Source organism: Rhipicephalus microplus, chromosome 5, assembly GCF_043290135.1.
Source record: "Rhipicephalus microplus isolate Deutch F79 chromosome 5, USDA_Rmic, whole genome shotgun sequence".
NCBI lineage: Eukaryota > Metazoa > Arthropoda > Arachnida > Ixodida > Ixodidae > Rhipicephalus > Rhipicephalus microplus.
Genome location: NC_134704.1, coordinates 63,133,870 through 63,160,929, shown reverse-complemented (window position 1 = coordinate 63,160,929; position 27,060 = coordinate 63,133,870). Strand labels below are relative to the sequence as shown.

The 27,060-nt window shown below is 45.7% G+C and overlaps 2 protein-coding genes across 4 annotated transcripts in view; one reads left to right on the top strand and one right to left on the bottom strand.

The window, feature by feature from the left end:
• LOC119173831 (alpha-taxilin) overlaps positions 1-27,060 on the top strand; it is a 124,351-nt gene that overhangs the window by 70,027 nt on the left and 27,264 nt on the right. Inside the window, exons 1-3 of one of the 3 annotated variants that reach the window (XM_075895597.1) lie at positions 10,311-10,488; positions 13,242-13,649; positions 14,969-15,235. In XM_075895597.1, the coding sequence (XP_075751712.1) occupies positions 10,330-10,488; positions 13,242-13,649; positions 14,969-15,235 (834 nt within the window). In that variant the 5' untranslated portion in view covers positions 10,311-10,329. Of the gene's footprint in view, positions 1-10,310; positions 10,489-11,100; positions 11,555-13,241; positions 13,650-14,968; positions 15,236-27,060 lie in introns of those variants that run through there. The other 2 variants (XM_075895598.1, XM_075895599.1) reach the window with 2 other exon arrangements.
• Bin1 (histone deacetylase complex subunit SAP18) lies at positions 8,591-10,972 on the bottom strand. The gene is made up of 3 exons (XM_037425387.2): positions 10,816-10,972; positions 10,549-10,655; positions 8,591-8,952 (listed from the first exon to the last, which is right to left on the bottom strand). Exons 1-3 carry the CDS (start codon positions 10,870-10,872, stop codon positions 8,658-8,660), a joined length of 459 nt encoding a protein of 152 aa, XP_037281284.1. The 5' UTR covers positions 10,873-10,972; the 3' UTR covers positions 8,591-8,657.

Below are 27,060 nucleotides of genomic sequence, written 5' to 3'. Positions count from 1 at the left end.
TCCCCCTTTGTGGGTGTGCGCCAGGGTATCAAGGATCATCATCATCATCATAACACACCCGACACTCCGTGGCGAGGTCGCGTGCCATATCACGAGCTGTTGGTTGAAGGGTCTGTTGCTCGTTGAAGGGTCTGTCGATTGTCGCTTCCGAACGGTGCTTCCTCCGGTGCTTCCTGAGGCCTGAGCGTCCGGTTTCAATTCGGGATCTACCCCCGCTGCTACTTCAAGGGCACTTTCGTGCTTCCTCCTGTGGGGGAGCGGCCGGATCGGGCGGTGCTGTTAAGCCTATTAACCTGATGTCTCTTTCCTCTCCCGGCCAGGCATATTCTGCCTGGTCGGCTTCCCTTCCCAACAGTGATTTGCCAATCGATCTATTTTTGCGCAGTGGTCTGAAGAGCGTTCCTGTGGCCCTGGTTCCAACCAACGGCGAAGTCTATTCGCATGAAAAATCCGAAACTAATTCAGAAAGAACTCCGGAAGATTTCCGATTATTACCAAATGATTACTGAGGTGCGTCAATTTGGGCGTGGAGGCATCCTGTGCTGCTCGCCGGACCAGGCCTGCATCACAGATCTTCTAAAATGCACAACGTTCTCCTCAAATCTGGTGAGCTGTTTCGTACCTGTCCATTTGGCCTGTGTGAAGGGACTAGTTCGAGGAGTGGATTTGAGCCTTACACCAACCGAAATACTTGAAATGTTTGCGGCCGCAGGAGCAGTCTCTGTATTTCGATGCTCGCGAAACGTTTAGAACAAAAAAGGTCCCCACAGAATCAGTGATTGTGGCTTTTGCCGGCGCGGCTCGACCGACCGAAATTAAGGCATGGCCACTAATTTATCGTGTAGATGCACTATCCCCTCGTCCACTGCAGTGCAAAAAATGCTGGAGGTATGGGCATAACATCAAGGGATGTAGATCGGATGTGAGGTGTCACACATGTACTGACCAACATAAACCCGACAAATGTTCAACCCAAGAGGTGAGATGCTGTCTATGCAGAGGAAATCACGCGGCTGACGATGAAAGTTGCCCCATAAGGACATGTGAGTTGCAACTTCTAGAGATCATCGAACAACAACGATGCTCCCGGCGTGAGGCCCGATCTATTCTTTCTGAGCGCTCACGTGGCTATGCCTCCGTTGCCAACCGGGCAAACCAGATGCTTGAGTCGTCGTTGCCTGATATAGTAACATCAACGGTGGAAAAGGCCATGACGAAACTTATGGAATCTCTATTCGTGAGCCTAACGGAGTCATTGGCACAAATAGTGAGCACTCAGTTGAATCAAATATTGCAGGGAGGTAACCAACCTACCGTGCCCCCTTCTAACCTTCACCAGTTAAGGTTACTGATATTCCATCGGAACCAGGCCCTTCGAAGTCAAAGCCAGACACGCCGAACACTGGCCATAGAATAATTATGCCTCTTGTACAGGACCTAGATTGGAGCTCGGACTCCGATTTTAATGTCTCACAATCAGAACAAATGGACTCTGGCTCAATAAATATGAAACGACGTGCTTCTCCTGAGGCACAACGCTCCTCAATTAGTCCTAAATCAAAAAATAAGAGATATCAGAAGGAAAACCCATCAAAAAAGATTTTTAATGATAGCATCTTATACAAAGCGGTGAGTGCTGCTGGTATCTCTTCAAAATAGGGAATTTAAAAGTACTACAGTGGAATTGCTGCTCCATTTTTTCAGCAGCTACATACTTACTTCAACTTTGCGATAATTATTCCCCTGATATTGTTGCTTTACAAGAAACTTGGCTTGCAGAAAATAAGTATTTTAGGATTAAAAACTACCACACTTTTCGTCTAGACCGACCAACTCGGGGTGGAGGTTTGGCAATATTTATGTCATCTAAAATCGCCCATAGAGCTAAAATCATTTATCAGTCAATGACTTCAGAAAGCGTGATTTTAGCATTAAGCATTACTATTCCTGGTTCCCTCCCATTTTCATTTATAAATGCTTATTTTCCTGCGGGTGTTCTAAATTCTTCCGTTCTAGACACTGCAGCTCATTATTGCCAAAAAGTTATTGTATTACTAGGTGACTTCAATTCTCATCATATTTCGTGGGGTTTTAAAAGTGATCTGAATGGCAAACGTTTATGGGATTGGGTGAACAAGAATAACTTTATATGCATAAACACAAAAACTCCTATTTTTATGTGTAGTCAGTCGTCCTCGGTACTCGATCTAACTTTTTCTAACGCTAACCTCTCCATGTTATCATGGTCTGCGATTAACTCGGGAACAAGTAGTGACCATATGCCAATATTGTTCGAGGTGGTATGTCCAACAACCTCCAAGAGTAGATCTTCCGTAACACATGTAAACTTTAATACTCTCGAGAAATCCATACGAGGCGCTTTATCTAACCAAACGAATGATGCAGAACTAGACGCCATCAGAATTAGCGACATGTTAAAAGAGTCGTTAAATAAATCAAAATTCTCCATTGAAAGCGCTAAACCGTCTACCAACCCTTAGTGGAATGCGGACTGTTCGCGGGCTTATAGACTAAGAAAGGCTGCATGGAAAAAAATTAATCTTCAACAAGTGTCCCAGGAACTGGAGTGATTATAAGTATGCGGCCACTATTATTTAAGAGAACCATCGCTAATGCGAAGGACAAATTTAACAACGACCGATGTGAGTTCCTGTCAAAGCCGGTCAATAGAAAAGCACTTTTTCGCTTTCTGAGAACTAAGAAAGTTCTTCCGGTACAAAGAAATATAGAATCTGTAGTATCATCACCAGATGAACTGAAGGCCCTTCTAGAAGATATAGCTCAGGGCCTAGAAAGTCGCTTTACGACACTTCTCTCATACTAAGCCCAGTCCCCCCAAAGGGCTGAGGATTTTGAAAAGGTTACGCCTGCAGAATTAGCAAACATAGTCTGAACACTACCCCATTCGGCTCCTGGTCCTGATGGCATGACGACATCGGTGATAAAATCAGTACATAAAATATACCCACTTGGCCTACTCGAAATTATTCATCACTCACTTAAAAGCTCTTGGATGCCACCTGATTGGAGAATGACAAAAGTGATTCCATTATTAAAAAAGCAAGGCACTGGGTTTACCTTAGATAATATCGGGCCCATTTCACTTACATCGAACCTAGTAAAACTCGTTGAAAGAATTTTATATAGACGTATAGATCGATAGATGTCAGAAAAACTGACACTGAGCCCATGTCAGATTGGATTCAGGCGTGGTTGCTCCATTTGGTGTGCGCACGTGGATCTCGAAAGCAGAATTCAACTTCCTCGATATCAGAAACAATACTCCGCTTTGGTAACCTTAGATATCAGAAAAGCCTATGATAGCGTGGAGCATGTGAAACTACTAGATTCACTTCAGAACTTAGGACTGCCTCAATACTTTGTGGCCTGGATCCATGCTTTCTTAGGTGATAGAGAATTTTACTGCTCGCAATCTGGTGTCAGCTCTTCAATATACAGGCAAAGGAGAGGTATACCACAAGGGTCAGTACTATTACCCTTATTATTTAATGCACTACTATGTACCATTCCCATACAGCAAGATGTACAGGTCTATGTGTATGCCGATGATATTGCATTTTTTACTGCGTCGGCGGACATTCCCACACTGTACCTGATTCTGCTGACATACATGAATAGTCTGGAAACGTGGCTGGAGGATATCAACCTATGCCTCAATACAAACAAAAGTACAATCATAGTTTTCGCACAAAATGCCCCAGTGCGAATTTCACTAATGTGCCGACAGGACGCCATACCTCAGGTCAAGTCAGTTAGGTACTTGGGGGTAACCTACACCGAAACACTTAACTGTGGAGTCCCCACATAGAAAACATGGCTGCTAAAGGAGCATGTGCCGCGCAGGCTCAGTAATTTTCGTGCCGGTTTGCGCAGAGACGTGCTCGTTATGATATATTGCATGTACATTCGAGCGATAGTAGAATTCAGCTGTGTTTTGTTTTCTGGCGCTCCGGCCTACAAAGTTTGGCCACTGATTCTGCTAGAACGCGAATCTTTACGCTTATGCCTGGGACTGCCCAAATATGTTGCCAAGAATATCCTACACGTACGAAGAATCCCGCCTGCCTTCTCTTATCAAAAGATTTCATATTCTAACTGTACGTACATTCCTTAAAATCTATGCATCACCTCAGCGGAGGGCACAGTATGTGTTCATTAACCAGCAGACCTCATTCTTCAACCACCAATGGCCTAAATTAAGGTGCTCTCAAGTAATATTTACTCAGAAACTTTTGGAGCCCTTAAGAGTTAACCTTTGGGAAACACTTGTGCTCAACACTGTAGATGCAATTAGGATAGAATTTGACGATATATATCCCAAGAATGCAAAAAAATTACCATATCAGTATATAAATGGCATTTTGGAAGATCATTAATTTGGCCAATCTAGAAACATCCATTGTGATAGCGACTGACGCTTCGGTTTATGAAGAGAAGGCTGGCGTAGGAATCGTATCATCCTCTCTAGATTGGGCTTTCTCAATTCTATTACCCGACTTTACACCTATTTACCAAGCTGAACTACTGGCAATAGTCCTTGCATTGCTTAAAGTGCCGCAAGATCTATCAGCGGTGATTGTTCTAACAGACTCTCTCGGTCTGTACTGCCTTAAGCTCACCAACTTTTTCGCGTACTTTAGAAACTTTCTACTCGCTCATTCCTACACATGTGGGACTCGTCCGACTAGTTTGGGTACCAGGCCATAGAGGTTTAGCTCTGAATGAGCATGCAGGTGCACTAGCTGTATCTTCCCTTGATTGTCCTGTTTTACCTGTTTCGCCTACTTCGGAATATATCACAGCAGCACGCTTTGAAAAACGCACAACGGCCAATAACTTTAAAAAATCCCCTTTGTTTGTATCAGACTTCCCACAGCTAAAGTTCCCTTGGAAGAACAAGTGGTGTTCATCAAGAAAGGAAGAAATAGTGATTACCAGGCTGCGTTGTCGAGTCCCCTCATTGAACTTTTATCTTCACAGGTCGGGTCTAGCACAGTCGCCTTTGTGCCTTTATTGTAATGAAAGGGAATCTTTGGAGCACTTCTTTTTGTCATGCCGAAAATTCAAAACTCAAAGGGAAAATCTACTAGAAGAACCCCTACGAAAGTTGAGCTTAAACTTGACACTTCCGGTGATTCTTTCGGGTGCAGTCGCATTTGGATTCAGCCACAGGAGCGTTTTTACCGCTGTTACAAATTTCTTACGAGAATCTAAAAAATGGAATTCTAAAAATAAGTAACTTCAGTTGTTTTATGTACAATTTTTTTTTTCTTTTTTGTATGTTTATATGTTTTCTTTTCAAGGTTTTTTAGAAATTTAACACCTTTTTATTATTACCTATATTACCTCATTTATCCAACCCTCTCTTTCAAGAAGTGAATTAATTTAAAAAGCAAGGCACCGTCCCATTCATGGCCTATCACCCTAGGTGGGTTGCGCTAAGGTGTTGAGGAACCAACCAACCAACCAACCAACTCCGTGGCACGCGTCTCGCAAGCTGGCTTTATACTACCTAGGAATCATGCCATGCAACAATGTATTTCGGAAACGGGAATCTCAAAGCAAAAAAATTGGCAGATCCCACGTTCAGTGGAAACCGATGGTATGCGAAGCACTAATGAGAAAGGTTCATATTGCACATTAACATCAGCGCAACGTTACGTGGTAGAGGCAAATGATACCGTACATGACTACGTGTCATGATTATCATGTTTGGATCTGTCGTTTACCTTCGTCATCTATTCACGTCACGTGTGACCAAGTTTAGTATATGTGGAGCGAGCCCGTTATGAGTGTGGTATGTTGTCATGTTCTTACATGGCACGCGTGTCAGGGTTATTATGTTTGCATTAGTCATATATTTCGGCATTCATTGACGTCACGTAACACTAAAGTTGGTATATGAGCTAGCAAAACGGCCCCGAGTGCATCATGAAGGGTTCAATATACTGCAATGTAGCGTTGACGCGCGCGCACACTGGGCACAGCGAAGCTACGTTAGCAAAACGGGAGCACTCAGTAGTCTGACGCCAGGCGCGACCGGCACGATCAGCGTCCGTCGGCGCACACCAACGGCAACCACCACGACAAGCGACATGCTGGATTTCGCGCCGATGCGTTACCAGACAACACTGCATCTCCCTCTTTTCGTAACGGAGGGATGCCTGACGCGCTGAAACGCACATGCGCCAAAGCAACGCAGCGCGGCACGCTCTTGCGAGTATATGGCAGGACCGGCGCCAGGTGTGGCAACGCCAGCGTGACGCGACGAAATGAACGCTGGCGAGCACGCACCGAAATGTAGTGGCGCCTTGACTGTGGCATGTAGTCATGTTCTCACATGACACGCATCTCAAAAATATTATGTTTGCACCAGTCAGATACCTTCGTCTTTCTTGACGTCGTGTAATACCGAATTTGGCATATGTGAAGCTAGTGAAACGGCCGTGAGCGCATCATCAGTGTTTCATGTAGTCATGTTGTTACATGACACGCATCTCATGTTTATAATATTGTTACGGGGAGATCATTTGTGGCACCCCGTAGCAATATGTTTGCACCAGTATCATACCTTCGTCATCCATTCTCATCCTGTAATACCAAATTTGGTATAAGTGAAGCTAGGGAAACCGCCGCCAGCGCATCATGAGCGTGGCATGTAGTCATGTTACACGACACGCATGTCATTATTTTCATGTTAGGGTTTGTCGCTTGTGTTCGTCATGCAATCATGCCATGCCATACCAGTTTTGCAACATGCCATGTGAACAAAACTACCGCAAAAGCTGCAGGACCACGAAATGTAAATCATGACATACAGGTCAAAATTTTCATGTTATGACTAGTCAAATATGTACTTCATACAGTCATGTTATGCCATACCAACCTTGGTATCGATACCATTATCAAAACGGCCAGGAGAGCTAAAAGTAGTAGGCGGCTAGATAGATAGACATGCTCAAAGTCACCGAAGTTCGTTGACAAATGCTTCGCCTTTAATAGCCAAACCAAGCATGGCAGGCCATGTGGCAATATGGGCAGCTTTAAGGACAATGATAGTTTTACTATGGTAGTTTTACTGCAGTAATGCGGAACGTGCCCTACCACGCATTTGCATAAAACCGCTACAAATGCTCTATAGCAATTTAGCTTGTCTGGACAAGTGCACTTGCTGAAACGAAATATCCTGTGACCATAACCTCGACAGACATCATTGTGAATGGCTGATGATGTGCTGTACAAAGTAGTACACCCAAACGTGTAACTTACTGCGACTGCATGAGGTATCTACACTTGCAACAGTGTGCTTGTGGTGACAACTGATCATATGAATGCCCAGTCACAGTCATCCCTCATTTTTTATTCTCGCATTTTTCGTGCCCATTCACCAATACATGGTAGCAACCCACAGGTATTCTCTACCCATTCACCACTACACGATTGGAAGCCACAGGAATTCTCTATAATTAGATGCAAGTCAAAAAGTCTAGAGAAGCCCTTCCTAGGTGACTGACTAGAGAAATAGTGTCACTGATAGGCTGGATGACAGTCGCTCGTCGTCTGGCTATAACGTCATTCTACAGTGCATGCACATATTCATCTGCCTTCAAGGATGAGAGACTTTGCAAGTTGTATCTGACTACAGTTAAAATTAACTCTGCATTTCTGTCTCTGCACCTCTATCTTATAACTTTCACTTAATAATACAGGCCTACTATCAGCGTCTAATGAAACTTAACAGCGGCAAAGATTACAAGTAGTATGGTGCATACCATCCAGACCATAAAGTTTCCTAAAATTAACTAGAGGGCACTCTGGCGCTACACTCATTCAAACACCATTGGTTGACAAATTTGCGCAGTCTGTGTGCTTGCGGCTTCGTTTATTCTTGTGCTTTCACGTTTGTTTTGGAAAATGAATAGATCATTGTGATCCACATTGAATTGGTGAGACAACCCCAGTATTCTAGAACGTCCCTTCACTCGAAAAAGCTGATGGGAGCGCCGCCTCTAGGCAGGACAAGTCACTGCGTATTAGCGATAATCCTCTTCGATTCTTGAGTAGCGCAGCGCCATTTTCAGCCGAGCAGCGGCGCAGAGCTCAACAATGTCAAGTGAAGGGTGAAAGTCGAGCCGAAAAACGTTTGTGAATACAGGGGTAAAAAGTTGAGGTGGTGAAGCGAAACTGCTGAACATTTGTTGATTGTCGTCTTGAGACAAAGCGGCTTCAGACCAAACGAAGCCAGAGGGAGCCGAAAGAATGAAGTTTAGACAAATGTGTGTACTACTCACCATACCCACGTCGGCTGAAGCACTGTGCGTTGAAGCTCCCATACACACTGGCGCCAGAGTTCCCTCTTGTGTACTTATCGGAAACTGATCCAGACATCACTGTGGACATGTGCAGCGCTGTCTAGGGTGCTGCCCACTTGGCAACGGTGATGACTAGACAGCACACACTATACCATTTCTAATGTTTGCCGTAGTTCCGAGTTTCATTTGATGTTGATAGCAGTGTAAGAAAGCAAACAGTCTCAATTTACCATGTGTTACAAGACGGAAAAGTGTTTATTTTGTACAGATGGAACATGTTCTTGAATTTAAAGGTCACATGGGCTAGAAGCCGGACTGCCTGCCGCGCCTCGAAGGTGGAACCGGTCCACCGCGCATGGGAGGCGTCGAAATGGCAATGTCCAGGTAGTCGCCGATCTGAAACCTGCATGCGTTGAGGGTCTTGTTGTCGTCTGAGCCTTTCTGCCCCGAGCAGGTGGTGCCGATGTCCCGCATGCGATAGCCTGGACCTCGCACATCAGGGAATACCAACGCAAAGTCAAAGAAGGTGCCCTTCCGCCGTGCATCTCTGTTCACTTCTTTGACGAGGCTCGTAAGCTCCTTCAAGGTAGCGTCCATCCTGAAAGTGAAATGAGCTTTTAGCATGATGCATGCAGGCGCAATGACCCAGTATGCACCATTTAAGCGTGCAATTTTAAAGCTTGCGACCCATCTTACGCGTCGAATAGTGCTATGCTCGTCCTCGCCTTGTTTCCCAAAATGCCAGACATTTTAAAACGAAAGAATGGAAATTTAAGGGTTTGTTTTTCTTTGTTAGACACAAAAGTAGTGATGGCCAGAGCAAACGAAACATGGACAGAGCAGAAAACGATCACACATGCACTGTCTATCAACTTAATGTTTAACGGAAAATCACAGATATATATAGGTAGCCATGAACAAAGGCAACCGGTTGATAACAACAGACGTACATGTGGGAGTCACCCATACAGCAGCATCATAAAAGATGATAACTGGATAGTACCCAAATGCGGGCGTTTTCGCAGTAAGCATAACTTTTTGTCGACAACGTTAGAAATGGCTTACTAACACAAACAGAGAAATGGCTTACTATCACAAACATTACCAAGAATGTCCATATGTTCAGCTCCTACAATGAGGAGGGTCATCTCGTCCTCAAGACGACCCAAAATGATAGTTCTATCAAAGTTTTCAGTAACTAATTTGTGTGTCTTTCAGCAAAACTTTTACCAGACTATCGTTTTGGGTCGTAACAAGAACGAGATCACCCGCCTCATCATAGAAAATGAGCATATCAATGCTCCCGTTGATATTTATATTAGAAAGCTATGCCAACAAAAATATTAAGCTTCCTGCCAAAATGCTCACATCCTGGTACTGTCCAGTCATTACTTGTTATTATACTGCGGTATTGGCGACTCCCTCGAGCACATTAGATGTTATCACCACAAGGCTTTTGTTTACTGTTAAAATTGCGGTATATTTAATAAAGTCGAGGTCCGGAAAAATAAACATCATTGTTGATAGTAGTGCTGCATGTGTTGCCTTTTCTTTTGCCCTTGTGTCGAGTTAACACTGCGATCAATTCCTCCAACAAAATAGTCAATACGAACCAGTCGGCGCCTCGCAGTGAAACAGACACGACGAAAAGACCACAAGACTGTGAAATACGAGGTACTGTACTAGAAATTTACTATTGGCATGGCACCTCCGATTTGGAGATAATACCAGAGGCACAGCTAGAATTTTTTGCGGAGGGGGGGGATTCAACATTCCTGAAGGTATGTTTGTGCGTGCGTTTGTACGTGTATATATAGAAGTTTACCCCCCCCCCCCCAATTCCCTCTCCCCGTCTTTGGCTACGACACTGGATAGTACGTATGACAAGCTGTGCTGTACGCGCTAAGCGGACTACATTGGGCGTGAGAAGCGTTGAAATTGAGTCGCCCGCTCATTACTATCAACCCTTTACTGCATGGCGCCAGTCAGAGGTGTTCAGAGCACGCCAGCACAATTCATGACGGCATATCGTCACAGAAGCAAGCAAGATTGCGTTGGCGTACTCGCATCTTCAACAGGACGTAACAAATTCAACGGGTTCGAAGTGTACCGCCAAGTTTGGGAGTCGAAGCAGGTTCGAACAACGCACGTCAGTTGCCGAGACGGCGCATCAATATAAGCTTTCGAAACTCACCAGGTGTAGATCTGCAGTTCGTTGCTCGGCACGTTGCCCCTGGAGTACTCGCTCATGGAATGATGCCTGGAGTTGTTGAGGAATACCCGCAACAGCAGCGGACAGGTCTGCGTGGGAAACGGAGTTGGAACTCGCGAGACTGAAAGTAGCACCGCTCGCATCGTTGCAATCGAGGCAGTGATTGGGCCGACAGTGCTAAGTTTGGCCGTGCGGGTGTTTGAATGCATACTCGAAGCACCCGCACGACTTCTGAGGGAATGCACAAACCTTTTCCCGGTCAATCGGCTTCTCATTATCATTCTTCTCTTCCACTACGGACTCCATCGCATAAACAATGGCGACTGCGCCGGTGCCCTTGTTGCCTGCATGATCTCGAAACCAACTCAAAACTTCAAAGCGCACTCACTACATGCCCAACCAGTTTTATAGCTACTTGTAAAAAGTTTATTATGTTAAAATATCAAAGTTTTATTTAGAACATTACACCTAAATATTTTTTTTGACTGCCGCAATATATTTGGCGAAATCGTGCGGCATGGCTGAAACCGCGTGTGCGCTTGCTTCCTGCGCTTGAAAGGCATGGCGGTGCTCTACGCGTCGTGAAGTCTATTTTTGTGCATTCCGAGCGCCTTTAGTTTTTTCGGAGCTCAATCTAGCGGTGGAATAGAGAGACCGTAAATATAACTGGCTCTCTTTCACGTGCGCTCGCAGTTGTGCCTTGTTATTGCGTTTTCCTCTGTTGTCGGCGCGTGCGGTACTGTAGTTTTGTCTTATTTTCGGATGCAGATAGGCAACTGAGCCTCAAGCAGATTCAGAGCTCTAACCATTCTGATAGACGCCTTCGCGAAAAAAAAAAAAAAAAAAAAAACGTTCTGCCTGCCACGAAAGCTGAGTCGTTGCAGTGCCGTTGTCCATTTCCCGAGCTGTGATGGAAACCGAAGTACAAAGAGCGGAACTGGTGACCCAAGAAGAAGCGCGAGATGCAAAGACGGTCGTTCCTAATTTGGTAAGGCGTTGCATTTCGGCGTGTTTTTAGCGCCTAGCGTGCTGCTCGGAGCTGCCGGTAATCCCGCTGCGTTGCACGTGTGCCCTCCCACGATTACGCCTCGTTACCTTGTGCGAGTAGCGCACGAGATGAGGGGTGCGCAAGGAATCAACTCGTGAGCGCCTCTCGTGAACCGTGCACTCGTTTCTTATGGTGGAATACAGTCAAAGAGGTTTCGCTAAGTGCGCCTAGTGGAAAGATTCGCCGAAAGGTCTGGTGGTTATGTATAAAAGGGGCACCTCAAGATCCTCGCTGTGAGCTTTACGCACTGAAACTGGCGGAAGCACGCACGTTTAACTCTTGTTTAATCTGGCAGTGTTTCAGCTAATACAAAAATAAAACATTGGCTAGAGTCACAGTGTTAGTAAGTATGTCGCGTGCTTCCGTTTTATGTTTTATGTCTTCGTTGAAAGAAAGCTACAATGGGAAAATGAGTGACAGTGAGACAGAAGTTTGAGGAGTTACGAGCAAATCAACGTAGGCGAACCTACAAAATACTCGTTAGAAGTTTTGCTAACGCAGTCTTTACAATCTGTTGATTTGTGCTTTTGTGCACTTTATTGTACTGCTAGAAAAACTTGCCTAGAGAATGTGTCATAAGCGAGGCATAATGATTTGGTCGACTCTGGACACGTTTGCTAGGGTCATTGCCTCTGTGGCATTGTGCGGTATGTAATGTGAAACTGTGCTTGACCGCCACGATGCCAAGAAATCCTGACATGTGCGTCGCACGAGGAAGCTTACTATCACTTGAACATAGTCACACTTACTATTAATGTGGTTAGCTGTATGCAACTAGGGAACAGCTAACATAATTAAACAAAAATGACATTTGCAAGCAAGCAAGTTTATTCAACTCGAATGCAATTTTCACTTGTGAGTACCCCTCTCCTAAGAGGGGCCGTAAATAAAAGAAATGGTAAATAATTAAGACAGTTCTTATTTTCAGGTGCACTGTATTATTTAGTGCCCAGTGATAAAACAAATGGTACATTTGACTGGGTGCCACCGTGCTGAGACTCAAATTGCATTAATGTGGAGCTCGCTCTTGATCCGAGAAAGAGAATTCATATTAAAATGGAATTTGCTGCCGCTCTGGAACAGTCGGAGGACGGATGAAAAAACAGGCTACCGAACCCGGTGTTGTGAGCAGATAGACGTAAGGGAGTCGCTTGGTTGGATCTTTATCGGGCTTTGAAGTGAAATTGAGAGCGCCTCAGGGTACTCCAAATTGGTGCATGCAGCTCTGAAAGAACCGGTGCGATGTATTAGTCAGAGCACTCAATTTCGACCTGCCGAGCGTGATGTGTGTAATTAGAGTGCTTGGAAATGGCTAATCAAGGAATGTACTATTACTTCCTAAATGATTGAGTATCCTCCTCGCCAGCGACGTTGTCAAGAGCGTTCCTTGTCACGTCATGCCATGGTCTAAATTGTGGCTAAAAATTGCAAGCTTGTTTTTCCTTGTTTGGTAATTAATTTTACCATTATTGCGTCAAGGTTGGAATGGGCTCTAAATATACGAATAACTAAGTACAGCTCCTTGAACATGATTGCAAAACGTGGCAGTCATTTTACGCAAGGCAAGTGTGTAGAGAGCATGTTCAGCAGTGTGTCAGTGTGTTTCATGTTTTCATCACACATGTAGGATGCAAGCCCAGAAGATTCGGTGAAGCAGGAGGAAGACCCTGCCACTGATGACAATGCTGGGTGCGTCGCAGTGCCTGCAGAAGCCGAAGTGGTCGCCAACGGTGAGGTTCACTCTCCTTGCCTGGATTCGCCAGCTGCAGAGGTTCCCGAAACTACGGAGGCCCCCGTTGCCAAAGAGAGATCAGAGTCCCCAGTCTCCGATAAGAAGGCGGAGCCTCCTGTTGCGTTTCCGAGGGACCCCGAAGTCATCAAGCTAATGAAATCGTTCGGCGGCAAGGCGAAGGAGATGAAGGCTGCCGTGATGGAGACTCTGAACGCTAGGCTGGCGGCAGGAGACTCCTCGAATGGAGCCGCTGTGCCCTCGTTTGAGGACGAGGCAGCCAAGAAACTTGGCTTGCTCAAACAGGTGTGTTGGGTGCTATGTAGTGTTTCCTACTTTTGGCTCAATTTATTGGTTTCCTATGTAGCACGATAATAATTAGCTGAGTAAATGAGAACATTCAGCAAGTTTGTGTTCCATGCCATTCAGAAACATTGTGACACTCTTCAAAGGGGTGGCTACACAGTCACATCTCAATGGCACTATAAAACAAAAGCTTTTAAGACAAAGTCTGACGTCCATATAATATGCAGTGACACAAGTAAAACAGCACTGTCTCTTCCTCATTTGCACAGTAAGTGCAGCCAAGCAAGCCTATTTCTGAGTAATTAAAATAACACTAAACAGAAAAAATATTTTTCACGTGTTTGTACACTACTCTTATACAATACTAAAAACAAACAATGCTTGTGAGAAAACAGTTGGTAAGCGAGCAAACTTGCAAAAAACAACATGTGAGTGGGAACATTACCTTGATGCTTCCTTGCCGCTCATGACGTTATAGACATTCACACTATTAACTGAGGCCTCCGCAGTTACTGAGTAGTCTAAGAGAACCATATTATTGATAGCCTGAGATATGACAGTACAAGTTCTTAAAATTTTCGTTGAGCCAATGTGCCCAAATTGCTGAAGAAACTCTTAAATTCGTGACATCTTTACCAGGAATCTGGGCTGGAAATTTAGAAGCGAAACTTTGGACATTGATTTTCTTGTCTATCATTAAACTCATGGTGGTGAAATTAGACTGTGGAGCTTTCACAGCACACCTTATCAGTCTAAAATAATTTATTATTTTGCTTTGGCGTACCTGAGATTCCCCTAAAACACCCGTGATAATTCTTTTTTACCTTTGAATTAAGTGCACGCATCGAGTTCAAAATGTCGTCACGATCAACAATGCCAAATGTGGCAGCGTTACGAGCTGTGGGTTCCCCACATGTTCCAAGGCACAATCTCTTCTCCTCTCCAGGCCATTTGGTAATCCTAAAAGATTGCGGTGACGTCAAGGATCGTGCCTGTTTGCGTTATTCACGTAACGTACCTGTTTGCCTGCTTGCGGGTGTATGTGCTTGTCGCTCTTCTTCCTCGCACCGCGAGGAAGAGCGACAAGCTCCAGGATATGAGCTGATGAACAGAGGAAGGAAAGAGTAAAACGAGCGAAGGCCTCTTTTGCATTGTCAAACAGCTGTAACTTTACTATCATGGCATAATTTCGAAAACTTCTCATTCTAGACTCTTCCACAACTGCAACATTAGAGCTTAATTTCGACCTCTAGGTGGTTCGGGGGCCCTTCGAGGTGTGGGCTGTAATGTCTCGTCGTGACTCTATTTCTTTTATTCAGGTTATTCAGAAGAACGCAGTGGAAGCCGCCCAGGCATCCAAGTCCGTCGATCAGGCGGGTACTCCTCCGTCCCCTTCGTCCCCCGTCCCACGGAAAGAACCCTGTGTCACAGCAGCACGCAAAAGTCCGTCCCCGATGCCCGAGGCAGTTCGGTCCGAAAAGTCGCCATCTCCTTGCACGAAGTCGCCCAAGTGTTGCACTCCACCCGAGTGTGTTGTCCATTGCGACAAGAAGGTGCCACAGCCGACTGCAACCGCCGACAATGCTGTGAGTGGTGGAAGCTGTGTTTGCATGGAAACTTTTCTTTTTGAGGGTTCGTAGACCGAAGTACTGTCTTGAAGGAGAAATATACTAGTGCACTGTGACACAGACAGAGGGGTTGGGACTGGTGTCTTTGTCGGTTTGTACGTTGCATTGCACTAATGCATTTTTCCATCAAGAAGCCATGAACCAACTAGCCCTCAAAAAAACGTGTCGCTGAGCGAAGTGCTGTATGTGCGATATTTTTATTGAAATTTCAAAATAAAAGCTCAAACAAAGCAAGGTAAACACAATTTTCTTAACACATACTAATAATAGTGTGTTGAAAAAATGCTTTTGACATACAGCTATAACAATTTCTGGTAGGACCTAATGAAAATTCCACTTTAGCTAAATTTGCAAAATGTAGTTCCAGCTCCGTGGAAATTTCAAACTTTTTTAGTGAAAACGGCGTTTCTCTCACGACGCTAACATTAGTGTCATGGTTCTGGGGATTCGGACAGAGAGAATGTTTGTGTGTTTTTTTTTTTGGCAAGATTAAATGAGGTCGCCGGACACTTATCGTCATTCTTCAGTGAATGCACCCAGTTGTATTTTGTGGAACCTTGGTTATACCCTCCCCAATTAAATGAACCTTATTTTTTGATAAATGAGCTCAATTCTGGCAAAAACCGCACATAAATAATATATTGAAAAACCTCGGTTACATGACACTGTTTTTTACACTGAACTCGCATTATAGGACAACGTTGTGGCATCGTTCATTAAAAAAATTTCCCTTTTTAAACTCGAATGTAAAGGCTCTAAATGTAGTTGTGTTTAAAATAAATACGAGTTTAACCTGCTATTTAATTCAAAACTGACGTCCCCTTAAATAGACAGAGAGTGAGACACATACAATTTGCCTTATTAGAATGAAAAATTTATTTTCCTGGCAGTTCACTATCTTCTGTGATCTAGTTTTTCTTTTACAGTGTAGACCGCTTATAACATAAGTCATGGGAGTTGTAAAAATCCGCGCTATAAGCGGTACCGCGTTATAACCAAAGCATTCTTTTTTCGGCCTTTGCCTATGTCAAAAGGGCAACCCACCTTTCAAAAGCAATTTACTACACTTTTTACTCGCAGACACATTCAACACAATCACAACACCGCACGGAAACAAAGTTCTCAAGTCCGGCATCAGCGGAAGAACGCCATTATTTTCGTCTGGCGATGCTTGCGAACAGCGCTGCGAACAATTTCGTCCTCCACAAAGCTTAAGCACTGAAGCGATTTCTCGCTCAAACTGTTTTTCGCGCAGTACGTTTTCACTTTAGCGAGGTATTCCAATGCGTCTTTGCACGGGAAATCTGGTTCTGGCGTTGGGTCGACATCGTCTTCGCCGTCCGACTCGTCGTCCGTTCCAACCTCTGCACTACTGCGCACCGCTGCGGCGATCGTGTCATCTGTGCTCGTTTCCTTGCAGACAGAAATCTCCGACTCCGCGGCATCGACAAATTCTTGGAAAGTGTTGGTGGCGGTTACAAAGTTGCTGTCAACGAGGCAGGACCACACGTCGTCAGTGTTGAGGGTCTCATCGGCGAGCGACGTGTCGCTCTGCTCATCGTCTTCCAGAGCCTCTGCATTGCACACGATGCCTGCCCTCTTGAAACACTTGCTTATGGTATCGGCCTTTATCTTGCATCATGTAGTGACCACCATGTCAATTGCGCCTCTTAAGTTCGCTTTAAGAGGCTGCTGCTGCTGCTGCATGCTCAGCAAAACTCTCTCGCAAATGCGCTTTTTGTACAGCGCCTTTACGGTTGCGATGACACCCTGGTCGAGAGGTTGACTTTTTGCTGTAGTGTTGGCAGGCAAAAACTTTAGGTTGACTGCGGTCAACTTCGGCTTGACGTTGTGGGCCGTGCAGTTGTCGAGGATAAGCACGACCCGCCGCTTCTCTGCCACCATATCCTCATCACACTTGCAAAGCCAGCTGGTGAACAAATCCTGTGTCATCCACGCCTTTTTATTGGCTTTGTAGGTCACTGGCAGGCACTCTCCCTTTTTAAAGCAACGTGGCCTTGCCGATTTACCTATGACAAAGCGGCGGCGCTTGTCGCTCCCGTCCAAATTGGCGCAAAACAATACAGTTATGTGCTCCTTTGAGACCTTGCGGCCGGAGCAGGCTTCGCCTTTCAGCGCAAGCGTGCGGTTGGGCAAAAGGTTGTAAAATAAACCAGCTTCATCGGCATTATAAATGTTTCTGTCAGTATAGGTCGACAGCATACTCTCCAAGTTCTAGCGAAACCAGACTTCGATAGACTCGTCGTCGACAGCGCCGCTTTCTCTGCACACCACTTTGCAGCTGATGCCATGGCGATCTTTAAAACGCTGAATCTACCCGTTGAGTGGATTGAAGTCGTCGTGGCCTAAAAGAGCTCCGAGACACTTGGCCTTTTGTTGGAGCATGGGGTCACTTACTGGGATGCTCTGAGCCCTAACTTCGCGGAACCACCTGAACAGCCCTGCGTCCACGTCTTCGTATTTTGACGTACGTATTCTCTTCCGTGACAGGGAAGACGAATCTTGCTGCAGTTGCTGCCGCAGTTTGTCCTTGTTTTTGTAGATGGTCGACACGGTCGTGTCGGAAATGCCGTATTTCGCCGCCACCTACGCCTTCCTTAATCTCCAGCGATAAGGCACGGCGTTTTTTCACACCGTTTGAAGACGCCGCCGACGCCATGAAGACAGGAGCTACGCAACACACGTGCTCTGGGCTCTCAGACGGCAACGACACGGCGAAGCACACACAGCAAATCCAAAGAGGCAAAAGAACGAGGTTGAGAAAAAAAAAAAGCATGCTACCGCTTCTCTCCCCCACTCCGCACAGGGCGCACCTGGATTGGGCGCTGCCACGGTCGCCACGGTGACGAAAATACGCTCCCTCTTTCCATGGTCTCCCCGACTCCCTTCCTACTGTACCCTCTCTTCTCCTCTGCAATGTTTGACTTTTCACGGCGGTCTCCACGTGTGCCCTCCCGCTCGCACTCTTAACGTTCCGGCGCGCCGGGAATGCCGCCAGGAAACCGTGCTGACCGTGCTCCGTTCGCCGATTTTATGGTCGCGCGCCTAAAAACTCCGCGCTATAACCGGTATTCTCCTTCACGCGCCTATGCAATAAACGGTCGGCCTATACATTGAGTTCTATGGGTGACATATTGGTGGTCAAAAAAACCCACGTTATAACCGGTCCCGCGCAAAAAGCGGTTACGTTATAAGTGGTCTGCACTGTACTTCAAGATGGTTTCTGGATACGCCTCGTTTGCTTGTGTGTTCCAGGGCCGTTAACTTAACATGCTCGATGTACATGGAGTAGATTCCCGCAGGGGCGCCTGCACAAGTAGGCGTTTGGTGTGTAGCGACACCACGGACCCGAGCTAACGGGGGAGTTTCTACTCCCTCCCACGCCTAGCCGTGCGTGGCTTTGCCGTGTCCGGGGAAAAGGGGATCCTGGGGGTTGAGCCGATGCTGGGTGATTGGACCATTAAGGCCCCCCGGCAGAGGCAACACACCCCTTTGGCCCCGGCTTCACGTAGACGGCACCCCTGGGCTGACCCACCCAGGGGAAGTCGGTAGTCGCCTTTTCCTATTTCTCTCTCTCTCTACATCTTAGTCTTTTCTCGTCTTTAAATCTATCCTGTCTTCTTCTCTCTTCCATTTACTTCCGATTTTTCCTGGCGGCAAGGGTTAACCTTGTGTATGTGTCTTGTGTCTTGGGCACAATACATTTGGTTATAGCAGCTGTGTACAGCTGACGTTGACATGCCTCATATAAATTTAGGACTTGTCACGTCCCCGTGTTGGGCTCCATGGTGGGCGGCTGGCGTGGCTGCCGAACGCACATTTAGTTTATGGCTTTTTCTTCTCTCCCTTCATTGCACGATCGTCCTCTCCCGAAGAGAGGGCGCACCGAAGACTTTTGCAATTATTTCAGCAAACCGAAAGAAACCTTTCCCCGCTATCATGTAATCCATTGTGAAACCGCTGAAAAGAACGCCAGAACTATTTCGCCTTTCATTGTTTCCAAATGCCTCACCACTGCACTTGGACCAGGTTACCAGGCTACAAGAATGGCCAGTGGGGATCTCCTCCTCGAGGTAAAAAGTCAGAGCCAGTATGAAAACCTCTCAAAACTAGAATCGTTTGGAAACATACCTATCTCAATTACACCACACCGCTCACTCAACACTTCCCGAGGCGTTGTATCTGATCAAGACTTGCTTGACCTGACTGAAGGTGAGCTCCTCGAGGGCTGGAAGGACCAGCAGGTGACACAAGTACAAAGAATCAAAATTAGGCGTGAAAAGAAGGAAATCCCAACAAAACACATAATTGTGACATTTTGCACCAGCACCCTGCCTGAACATCTCGAAACAGGATACTTGAAGTTGAATGTGAGACCTTACATTCCCAACCCATGACGTTGCTTCAAATGCCAGCGTTTTGGTCACGGCTCTCAAAGTTGCCGCGGCCAACTCACCTGCGGAAAGTGTGCCACCACAGGACACGCTACGGACGAGTGTAAGGTGGAGGATGGGGCCCACTGCGCAAACTGCGATGGTGCCCATCCCGCATACTCCCGAACCTGTCCAACATGGAAAAAGTAAAAAGAAATTGTTACAATCAAAATCACACAAAACATTACTTTCCGAGAAGCCCGTCAACAAGTATGTGGACTTTTCACAAACAAACCACCGTTTGCCGATGTAGTGCAACAGGGGCCAGCACTACAATGGCCTGTGGCAACTGCCCATGCCAGGCACAGTGTGCCCAGGTGGTCGCCAATGCCCCCACCCACGGCGGGAACAGCCAAGGCTGCCCTGCCACTCGTCCCCACGGCGACAACCAAGGCCACTGCAAGCTCTTGCAGCGGCCAGGGTATCCCAGCACCAAAGGAGGTTCCTTCGACCTCTAGCCCAAGAGGACCGAAGGTTTCGCCCCCCGAGGTGAAGGAGACCCCAGGGTCGGCCGATATGAAGGCCTCGTCTCACCAGGCGAGGTCCCAAGCCCAGAACATCAGCTCGCAAATGCGGGCACGCAGTGCCTCTGAGGAGGCAATGGACACCACGGCACCCCTGGTGCAGAAAGATCGGCGTAGCTCCCTGGAGCGCGCCAAAAGAAATAAAAAGCCAATAACGGGGCCCGGCGACGGCCCTGTTCTTTGAGTCTTAACGCTTAGCTTAAGAAGCAGACACACCCATTGTTCTTTACACACAGCACTACGTTACCTCCAATATGGCAACACAAATAATACATTGGAACGTCAGAGGACTCCTTAGAAACCTCGATGATGTTCAAGAGCTCTTTTGCAAACATTCGCCGAAAGTGCTGTGTGTACAGGAAACTCATTTAAAATCTAAAAACACGAATTTTTTGCGTCGGTATGTTCTCTTCCGAAAGGACAGAGATGATGCTGCGGCATCATCCGGCGGTGTAGCCATTATTGTTAATCAAAAAGTAGCATGCACACATTTACCACTGCAAACAACACTAGGGGCAGTGGCTGTTCGAGCAGTTCTTTTCAACAAGCTCGTCACCATCTGCTCTCTGTACATACCCCCACACCACCGTCTCGGAAAACGAGAATTCGAGTCCTTAATAGACCAACTACCCGAACCTTATCTGGTCCTTGGTGACCTGAATGCTCATAGCAGTCTATGGGGTGATTCTCGCTGCGACGCACGAGGTCGTCTCATTGAACAGTTCCTTTTTTCCTCCGGCGCCTGTCTGTTGAATAGGAAAGAGGCAACATATTATAACCTTGCCAACAAAACCTACTCTTCCATAGATCTCAGCATCGCATCTCCTTCACCTGTACCATTACTCCAATGGAAAGTTCTAAATAATCCCTACGGAAGCGACCATTTTCCTGTCGTTTTGAGTACACAAACATCATACGAATATCCTCCACGAGTTCCCAAATGGCTTATACACAAAGCCGACTGGGAACAGTTTCATAACAAAGCTCACTTATCTTGGACTGACATATGTGGGCTAAGCATAGATGAAGCTGTGCAGTACTTCACAGCTCTTCTTATTAACACAGCAGCCAAATGCATCCCACAAACATCTGGACAGCCCGGCAAGCGACACGTCCCATGGTGGAACACAGAGTGTCGTAATGCGCGAAAGGAACAGAACCGGGCATGGAGGTTGCTGCGCAACTTGCCGACAGCGGAAAACCTTGAGAGCTTTAAGAAAATAAAGTCTCAAGGCAGGAGAACGCGTCGGCAGGCCAGAAGAGGAAGCTGGCAGAAGTTTTTGTCAGGGATTAATTCATACACACAGGGGGCTAAAGTCTGGAACATGGTCGGTAGGATAGCAGGAAAACAAGTACACACACTTCCACTCGTAAACACTCAGGGTGATACCTTGGAAGATCAGGCAAACTTCCTCGGTGCACACTTTGAACGGGTGTCCAGCTCGTCCCACTATACTGACACTTTCCAAAAATACAGAACAAGAATAGAAAAGCAGAAACTAGAACATAAATCCACTAGATACGAGGCATATAACCAAGCTTTCAGTCTAGCTGAGCTCCGGACATCTCTAAACTCCTGCAGTACTTCTGCCCCAGGTTCTGACCGTGTGGTGTATGAAATGTTAAAAAACCTACCAGCCGAAACACGAAAAACCTTACTTTGTTTATACAATGCTATCTGGTTTTCTGGCACTATCCCTACCTCCTGGAAAGAGGCTATTATTATTCCCATTTTGAAAGAGGGCAAGGACCCTTCTTTAGCTTCAAGTTATAGGCCTATTGCACTTACAAGCTGCTTGTGCAAAGTATTCGAAAAAATGATAAACTGCCGACTTCTACATATTCTTGAAACAAACAATTTGCTCGACCCATTTCAGTGCGGGTTTCGAGAAAGTAGATCCACCACAGACCACCTCGTTCGTATCGAGGCACAGATAAGAGACGCCTTCGTCCATAAACAATATTTTCTCTCTGTGTTCCTCGATATCGAAAAGGCTTATGATACAACATGGCGTTTTGGAATTATAAGAGACCTGTCTCACCTTGGCGTGCGCGGAAGAATGTTTCAAATAATTGAAAGTTACCTGTCAAACCGGACATTCCGTGTCCGAGTGGGCACGGTTCTTTCCCAAATATTTGTCCAGGAAACAGGCGTGCCACAAGGTGGTGTACTTAGCTGCACACTTTTTCTCATCAAAATGAATTCCTTGCACTTGTCCATCCCCCGCAATATGTTCTATTGTACATATGTCGACGACGTCCAGCTTGGCTTCAAGGCATGCAACTTGGCAATGTGTGAGCGACAGGTTCAGCTGGGTTTAAACAAGGTCTCCAAATGGGCAGATGAAAACGGATTTCGACTTAACCCACAAAAAAGCATGTGTGTCTTGTTCTCTCGAAAGAGAGGCATGCACTCGGAACCTGACATTCGACTGAACGGGCAACGTCTGTCCGTCAAAGCCGAACATAAATTCTTAGGCTTAATCTTGGACAACAAGTTGACCTTGGTGCCACACATAAAGTATATAAAAACAAAATGTTTAAAAGCCATGAATGTTATAAAAGTGTTGTCACGTACTACTTGGGGTAGTGACAGGCAATGCCTCATGAATCTGTATCGAAGCCTCGTTCGCACCCGCTTAGATTATGGGGCCGTTGTTTGTCAGTCTGCAACTCAAAGTGCTTTGAAGATGCTGGACCCCGTGCACCATTTGGGCATCCGCCTTTCTACGGGTGCTTTTCGCACCAGCCCCATAGAAAGCCTTTATGTTGAGTCAAATGAGTGGTCGCTTCATCTGCAGAGAACTTACATGTCTTTTGTATATTTCCTTAAGGTGAAAGCGGATAAGAAGCACCCCTCATACTCTACTCTTAATGATTTGTCGAGCTCAATTCTGTTTCAAAACAGGCCTTCGATGAGGCAGCCCTTCTCAGTTCGCCTGAAAAGTCTAGCTGAGGAAACTGGAGTCTCACTTGAACACAGCCTAATGGCTCCTGTTGCATATCCACCACCGTGGCAATGGCAGATTATAGACTGTGATGTGTCCTTTCTAGAAGTTACAAAACATGCGCCTATTGCCCATATCCGAACATACTTTCTGGAACTTCAACACAAATACACACGTCCTGAGTTCTTTACAGATGCCTCCAAATCCAACTCCTCTGTGTCCTATTCTGCTGTCGGCCCATCCTTTTCGGATGCTGGCCCTCTACATCCAGGCACAAGTATCTTCACAGCAGAAGCTTACGCTATACTTGTGGCAGCTAAACACATCAAACAATTACAAATACCAAAAGCAGTAATTTACACGGACTCCCTCAGTGTGGTAACGGCTCTGCACAGTCTTAAAAAACAAAAAAACCCGGTCCTTGTCTCACTTTACTCCATTTTGTGCACACTCTACACACTCAAACAACATGTTGTTGTGTGCTGGGTGCCAGGGCACCGTGAGATTCAAGGCAACGTGAGGGCGGATCAACTCGCTGCATCCGTCCACAAAAGCACTGCCCCTACACCCATATCAATCCCGGCCCTTGATCTTAAGCCGTCTCTCAAACGAAGCCTCAGGGTATACTGGCAGAGCAAGTGGGATACACACACACAAAACAAACTACACGTTATTAAGCCACACCTTGGTCATTGGCTTCCCGTATCGAAATCGCGTCATACAGATATAATACTAACGAGACTCAGGATAGGACACACATACGCGACACACACCTATCTTTTGTCTGGAGACGATCCACCATTGTGTGACAAATGTGGTGAAACATTAACAGTCCTTCACATACTAATCCAGTGCAAACACTTAGAAACTCTAAGAAAACAACATTTTCCATTACCCTACCGACAACATATACCTTTACACCCTACAATGTTCGTCGGTAGGGAACCGCTTTTTAGTCATAAATCATTGTTAGCGTTTTTAAAAGAACTTCATAATTTTCATATCATACACCCGGGCATCCCGTAGCATGACCTCTCCAGGGAGGTTTTTGCTGCGGTGGCTACACAGGAAAGCACTTGCCTCACGGCCCTTGGATGCAAGGGTATGATCCAGTGAGGTACTTGTGCTAATGCCATACATGTCCACCATCGTTTTACATTATCACCAACTTTTGTCATCTATTCACACCACACACACATTTCACGGCATGATCATGATTTTATTACCTGTATGTTTTTACCCGCCTTACCGCGAGGAATTTTATGGCCCTTATACAGCCGCTAATCACAATCATTGTCCACATTCGTTGTCCCATGAACTGGCGCTCTTTGGCCATCAAATGGCCCTTGCGCCAAAAAACACCATATATCATCATCATCATCATGGAGTAGATTAAGCTGGTCTTCGAGGTTCCCAATTTTTTCATTTTCAGCTCGTGGAAGCTTTTCTGGCCAACAAGCAGCCGAAGATCTCACTTTCTATATGCAGTTCACATTTGCATGCCTTGCACACTCAAAAAAGACATGCTGCTGCTGTCTTCAACGTGTAAAATAATTGTTTCTTCACAAAAGTGTTCAGTATTGAGGGGGCAAATGACGAGTCGCAATTCACAATGAACAAATACGAGCCACGTGAATTTCAGTCGCGCGAGAAATCATCCTAAGTGAACCTGCTGCATAATATGCTTCATTGCCATATTGTGGTGGCTGTAACCTTATATGTGACCACTCTGATTGTAGGCTGTTGATGGGAGCCCAATGTGGTTCTGTTTTCATTTTTACGGGCAGGCAATTTTCAGACATGATTTATTGAAATGAGATGTGATGTGGACTTGTTTGTTTTTTTTAAGTTTCAGATAAAAGATTCGTTCACATATTCAACAGGTGTATCACTGTCATGTTTAAAAGTGATGTAATGGACAGTTTGCTAAATGGTGGGCAAGTTTCTTATCAACCAGATAACCTCGATCACGAACTAGCCGGGCAACTACAGTAAAAGCTCGTTAATTCGGATTTCACGGGACCGGAAAAACTGCCCGAATTAACCTAATGCCGAATTAACGAATGAACAGGGAAAACAACATTTAAAATCAAGCTGCAGAAGCATGCCTTTATTTGTTGAAGTATTTTGTAATTGTCGTCTGCGTTTTTGCGCAGATTCCGGCTGACATCACAATTTTTCTTAACTGTTCCAAATGGCCAACAGCACGCAAGCTGTCGGGAGTGTTCAGGCAAGCATCCTCTAATATTAACAGCGCCTTCGAGACTTCCCGTGAGGTGCGATGAACAAAGCTTCTTCGAGCTAGGGATGAGCTGCGGTTCGCAACCGCTTTCTAGAGGCATAAAACTTCTCGCTTTCGAAGGCTTGTCGAATCTGTTGTTCATTTTTCACGTACCTTCCCATTGTGCTCCGCTTCACGTTGTACTTGGTCATAACCTGCTGTCGCGATTCGCCGTTCTTCAGTGCTTCCAAAATTTCCACTTTGGTCGCCAAGTTCTTCGCGTCGTAGTTCTGCCACTTTTCGGCGTTTCCATCACTGTAGCGCACGATGGTGGTGGCATGCAAATACGGTCACAATGGAAGAAAAAGAGAACTCCGCAAGAAGAGATGGTTCCGACAACACAAGGGAAAATGGCGTCGGAGGCGCTGAGTGGAGAAGAAAGAAGACGCCGACGTTCGGTGACGCTGCGATCACCCTCACTAGTTGATGATGATGGCGATGCCACTCAGGTTTCGGTTTCACTCCAGTGGTGCCAGCGCTGCTTTATCACACTTTTGTGTAGCGGCAGCCGTCAGCATTTGTCCGAATTAAGCGGTGTGGAGCCGAATTCCGATGAAATAACGAAGGTTTGGTCCCATAGATTAACATGCACTTTGGCCTGGACCAATAGAGCCGTCCGAATTATCCGAATTAATGGGTGTCAAATTAACGAGCTTTTACTGTATTTTTTCTATTTACCATCAACCCCTGCCTTTCCTTTATTTCGTTTCTTCCATTTTCTCGTTGCATGGAGGGGAACATACTTGAGGGGTGACAGTCCTGCTGCGGAAAGCCGTTGTGGTGCTTCCGCTCCTTCACTGGAATGTGGAGGGATGATTGTGCTTGTAGCTAGAAAAGTAGTCTGGAAACAAAGTTCTGTTTAGAAAATATTGCTGCTGGAAATCCAGCTTACAGTGGTATTAGAAAGCACGCAAGGGGGCGCTCGCTATTTTCAGTGAATTTCCTTACTTTGAAAAGTACCGAGTTGTACTGCGGCCTCACATAGCCAGTCTGTAACCCCCCCCTTTTTTTTTCAAAGGGGGAAGGGGTGCAAGGCTGAGCGTCACTACATTCTTAGTTTTTCAACTATACGACGCCCAGATTACATGACTGTTTTGTGTGGCCCCCTGAAAGTTACATAATGAGAGTTCCGCAGTAATAAATTAAAAAGCAAACTTATGAATCTAAGTTGGTCAAATAAGCAGTTAGATATCTTGCTCTGTAATATCTGCTGCTTTGAGGAAACATGCGTCAAAACTACAACAGTGGTATCCTATCACAGGCTTTTTTTTCTTTAGTCTGTAAAGAGCACTTTATAATAACAAGACTAATTATGCATGACAACTAGGCTTGTGCGAATGTTCGAATGCTTGAAGCACGGATTCCGAAAAAGTTACTCATGTGAAACCCAACTTCTTTATTTTACTAATGACATAGGATCGGCTTTAGATCGCGGCTCACTTGTGCATTGCATTTTTCTTGACTTTCAAAAAGCTTTCGATAAAGTACCTCACCAATTACTCCTCCTGAAAATTAGTGCCTTAAACATTGACCCGAACATTCTTAAATGGATTGAATGCTTTCTGACTAATCGCAC

Bases quoted from the DNA above. Each gene is read 5' to 3' on its own strand.
- Bin1 (XM_037425387.2), bottom strand. From the start codon at position 10,872: ATGGAGTCCGTAGTGGAAGAGAAGAATGATAATGAGAAGCCGATTGAC. The intron at 10,656-10,815 runs GTTTGTGCATTC...TTTCCCACGCAG, and splicing joins AGCCGATTGACCGGGAAAAG to ACCTGTCCGCTGCTGTTGCG. The intron at 8,953-10,548 runs GTGAGTTTCGAA...TTTCACTTTCAG, and splicing joins GAACTGCAGATCTACACCTG to GATGGACGCTACCTTGAAGG.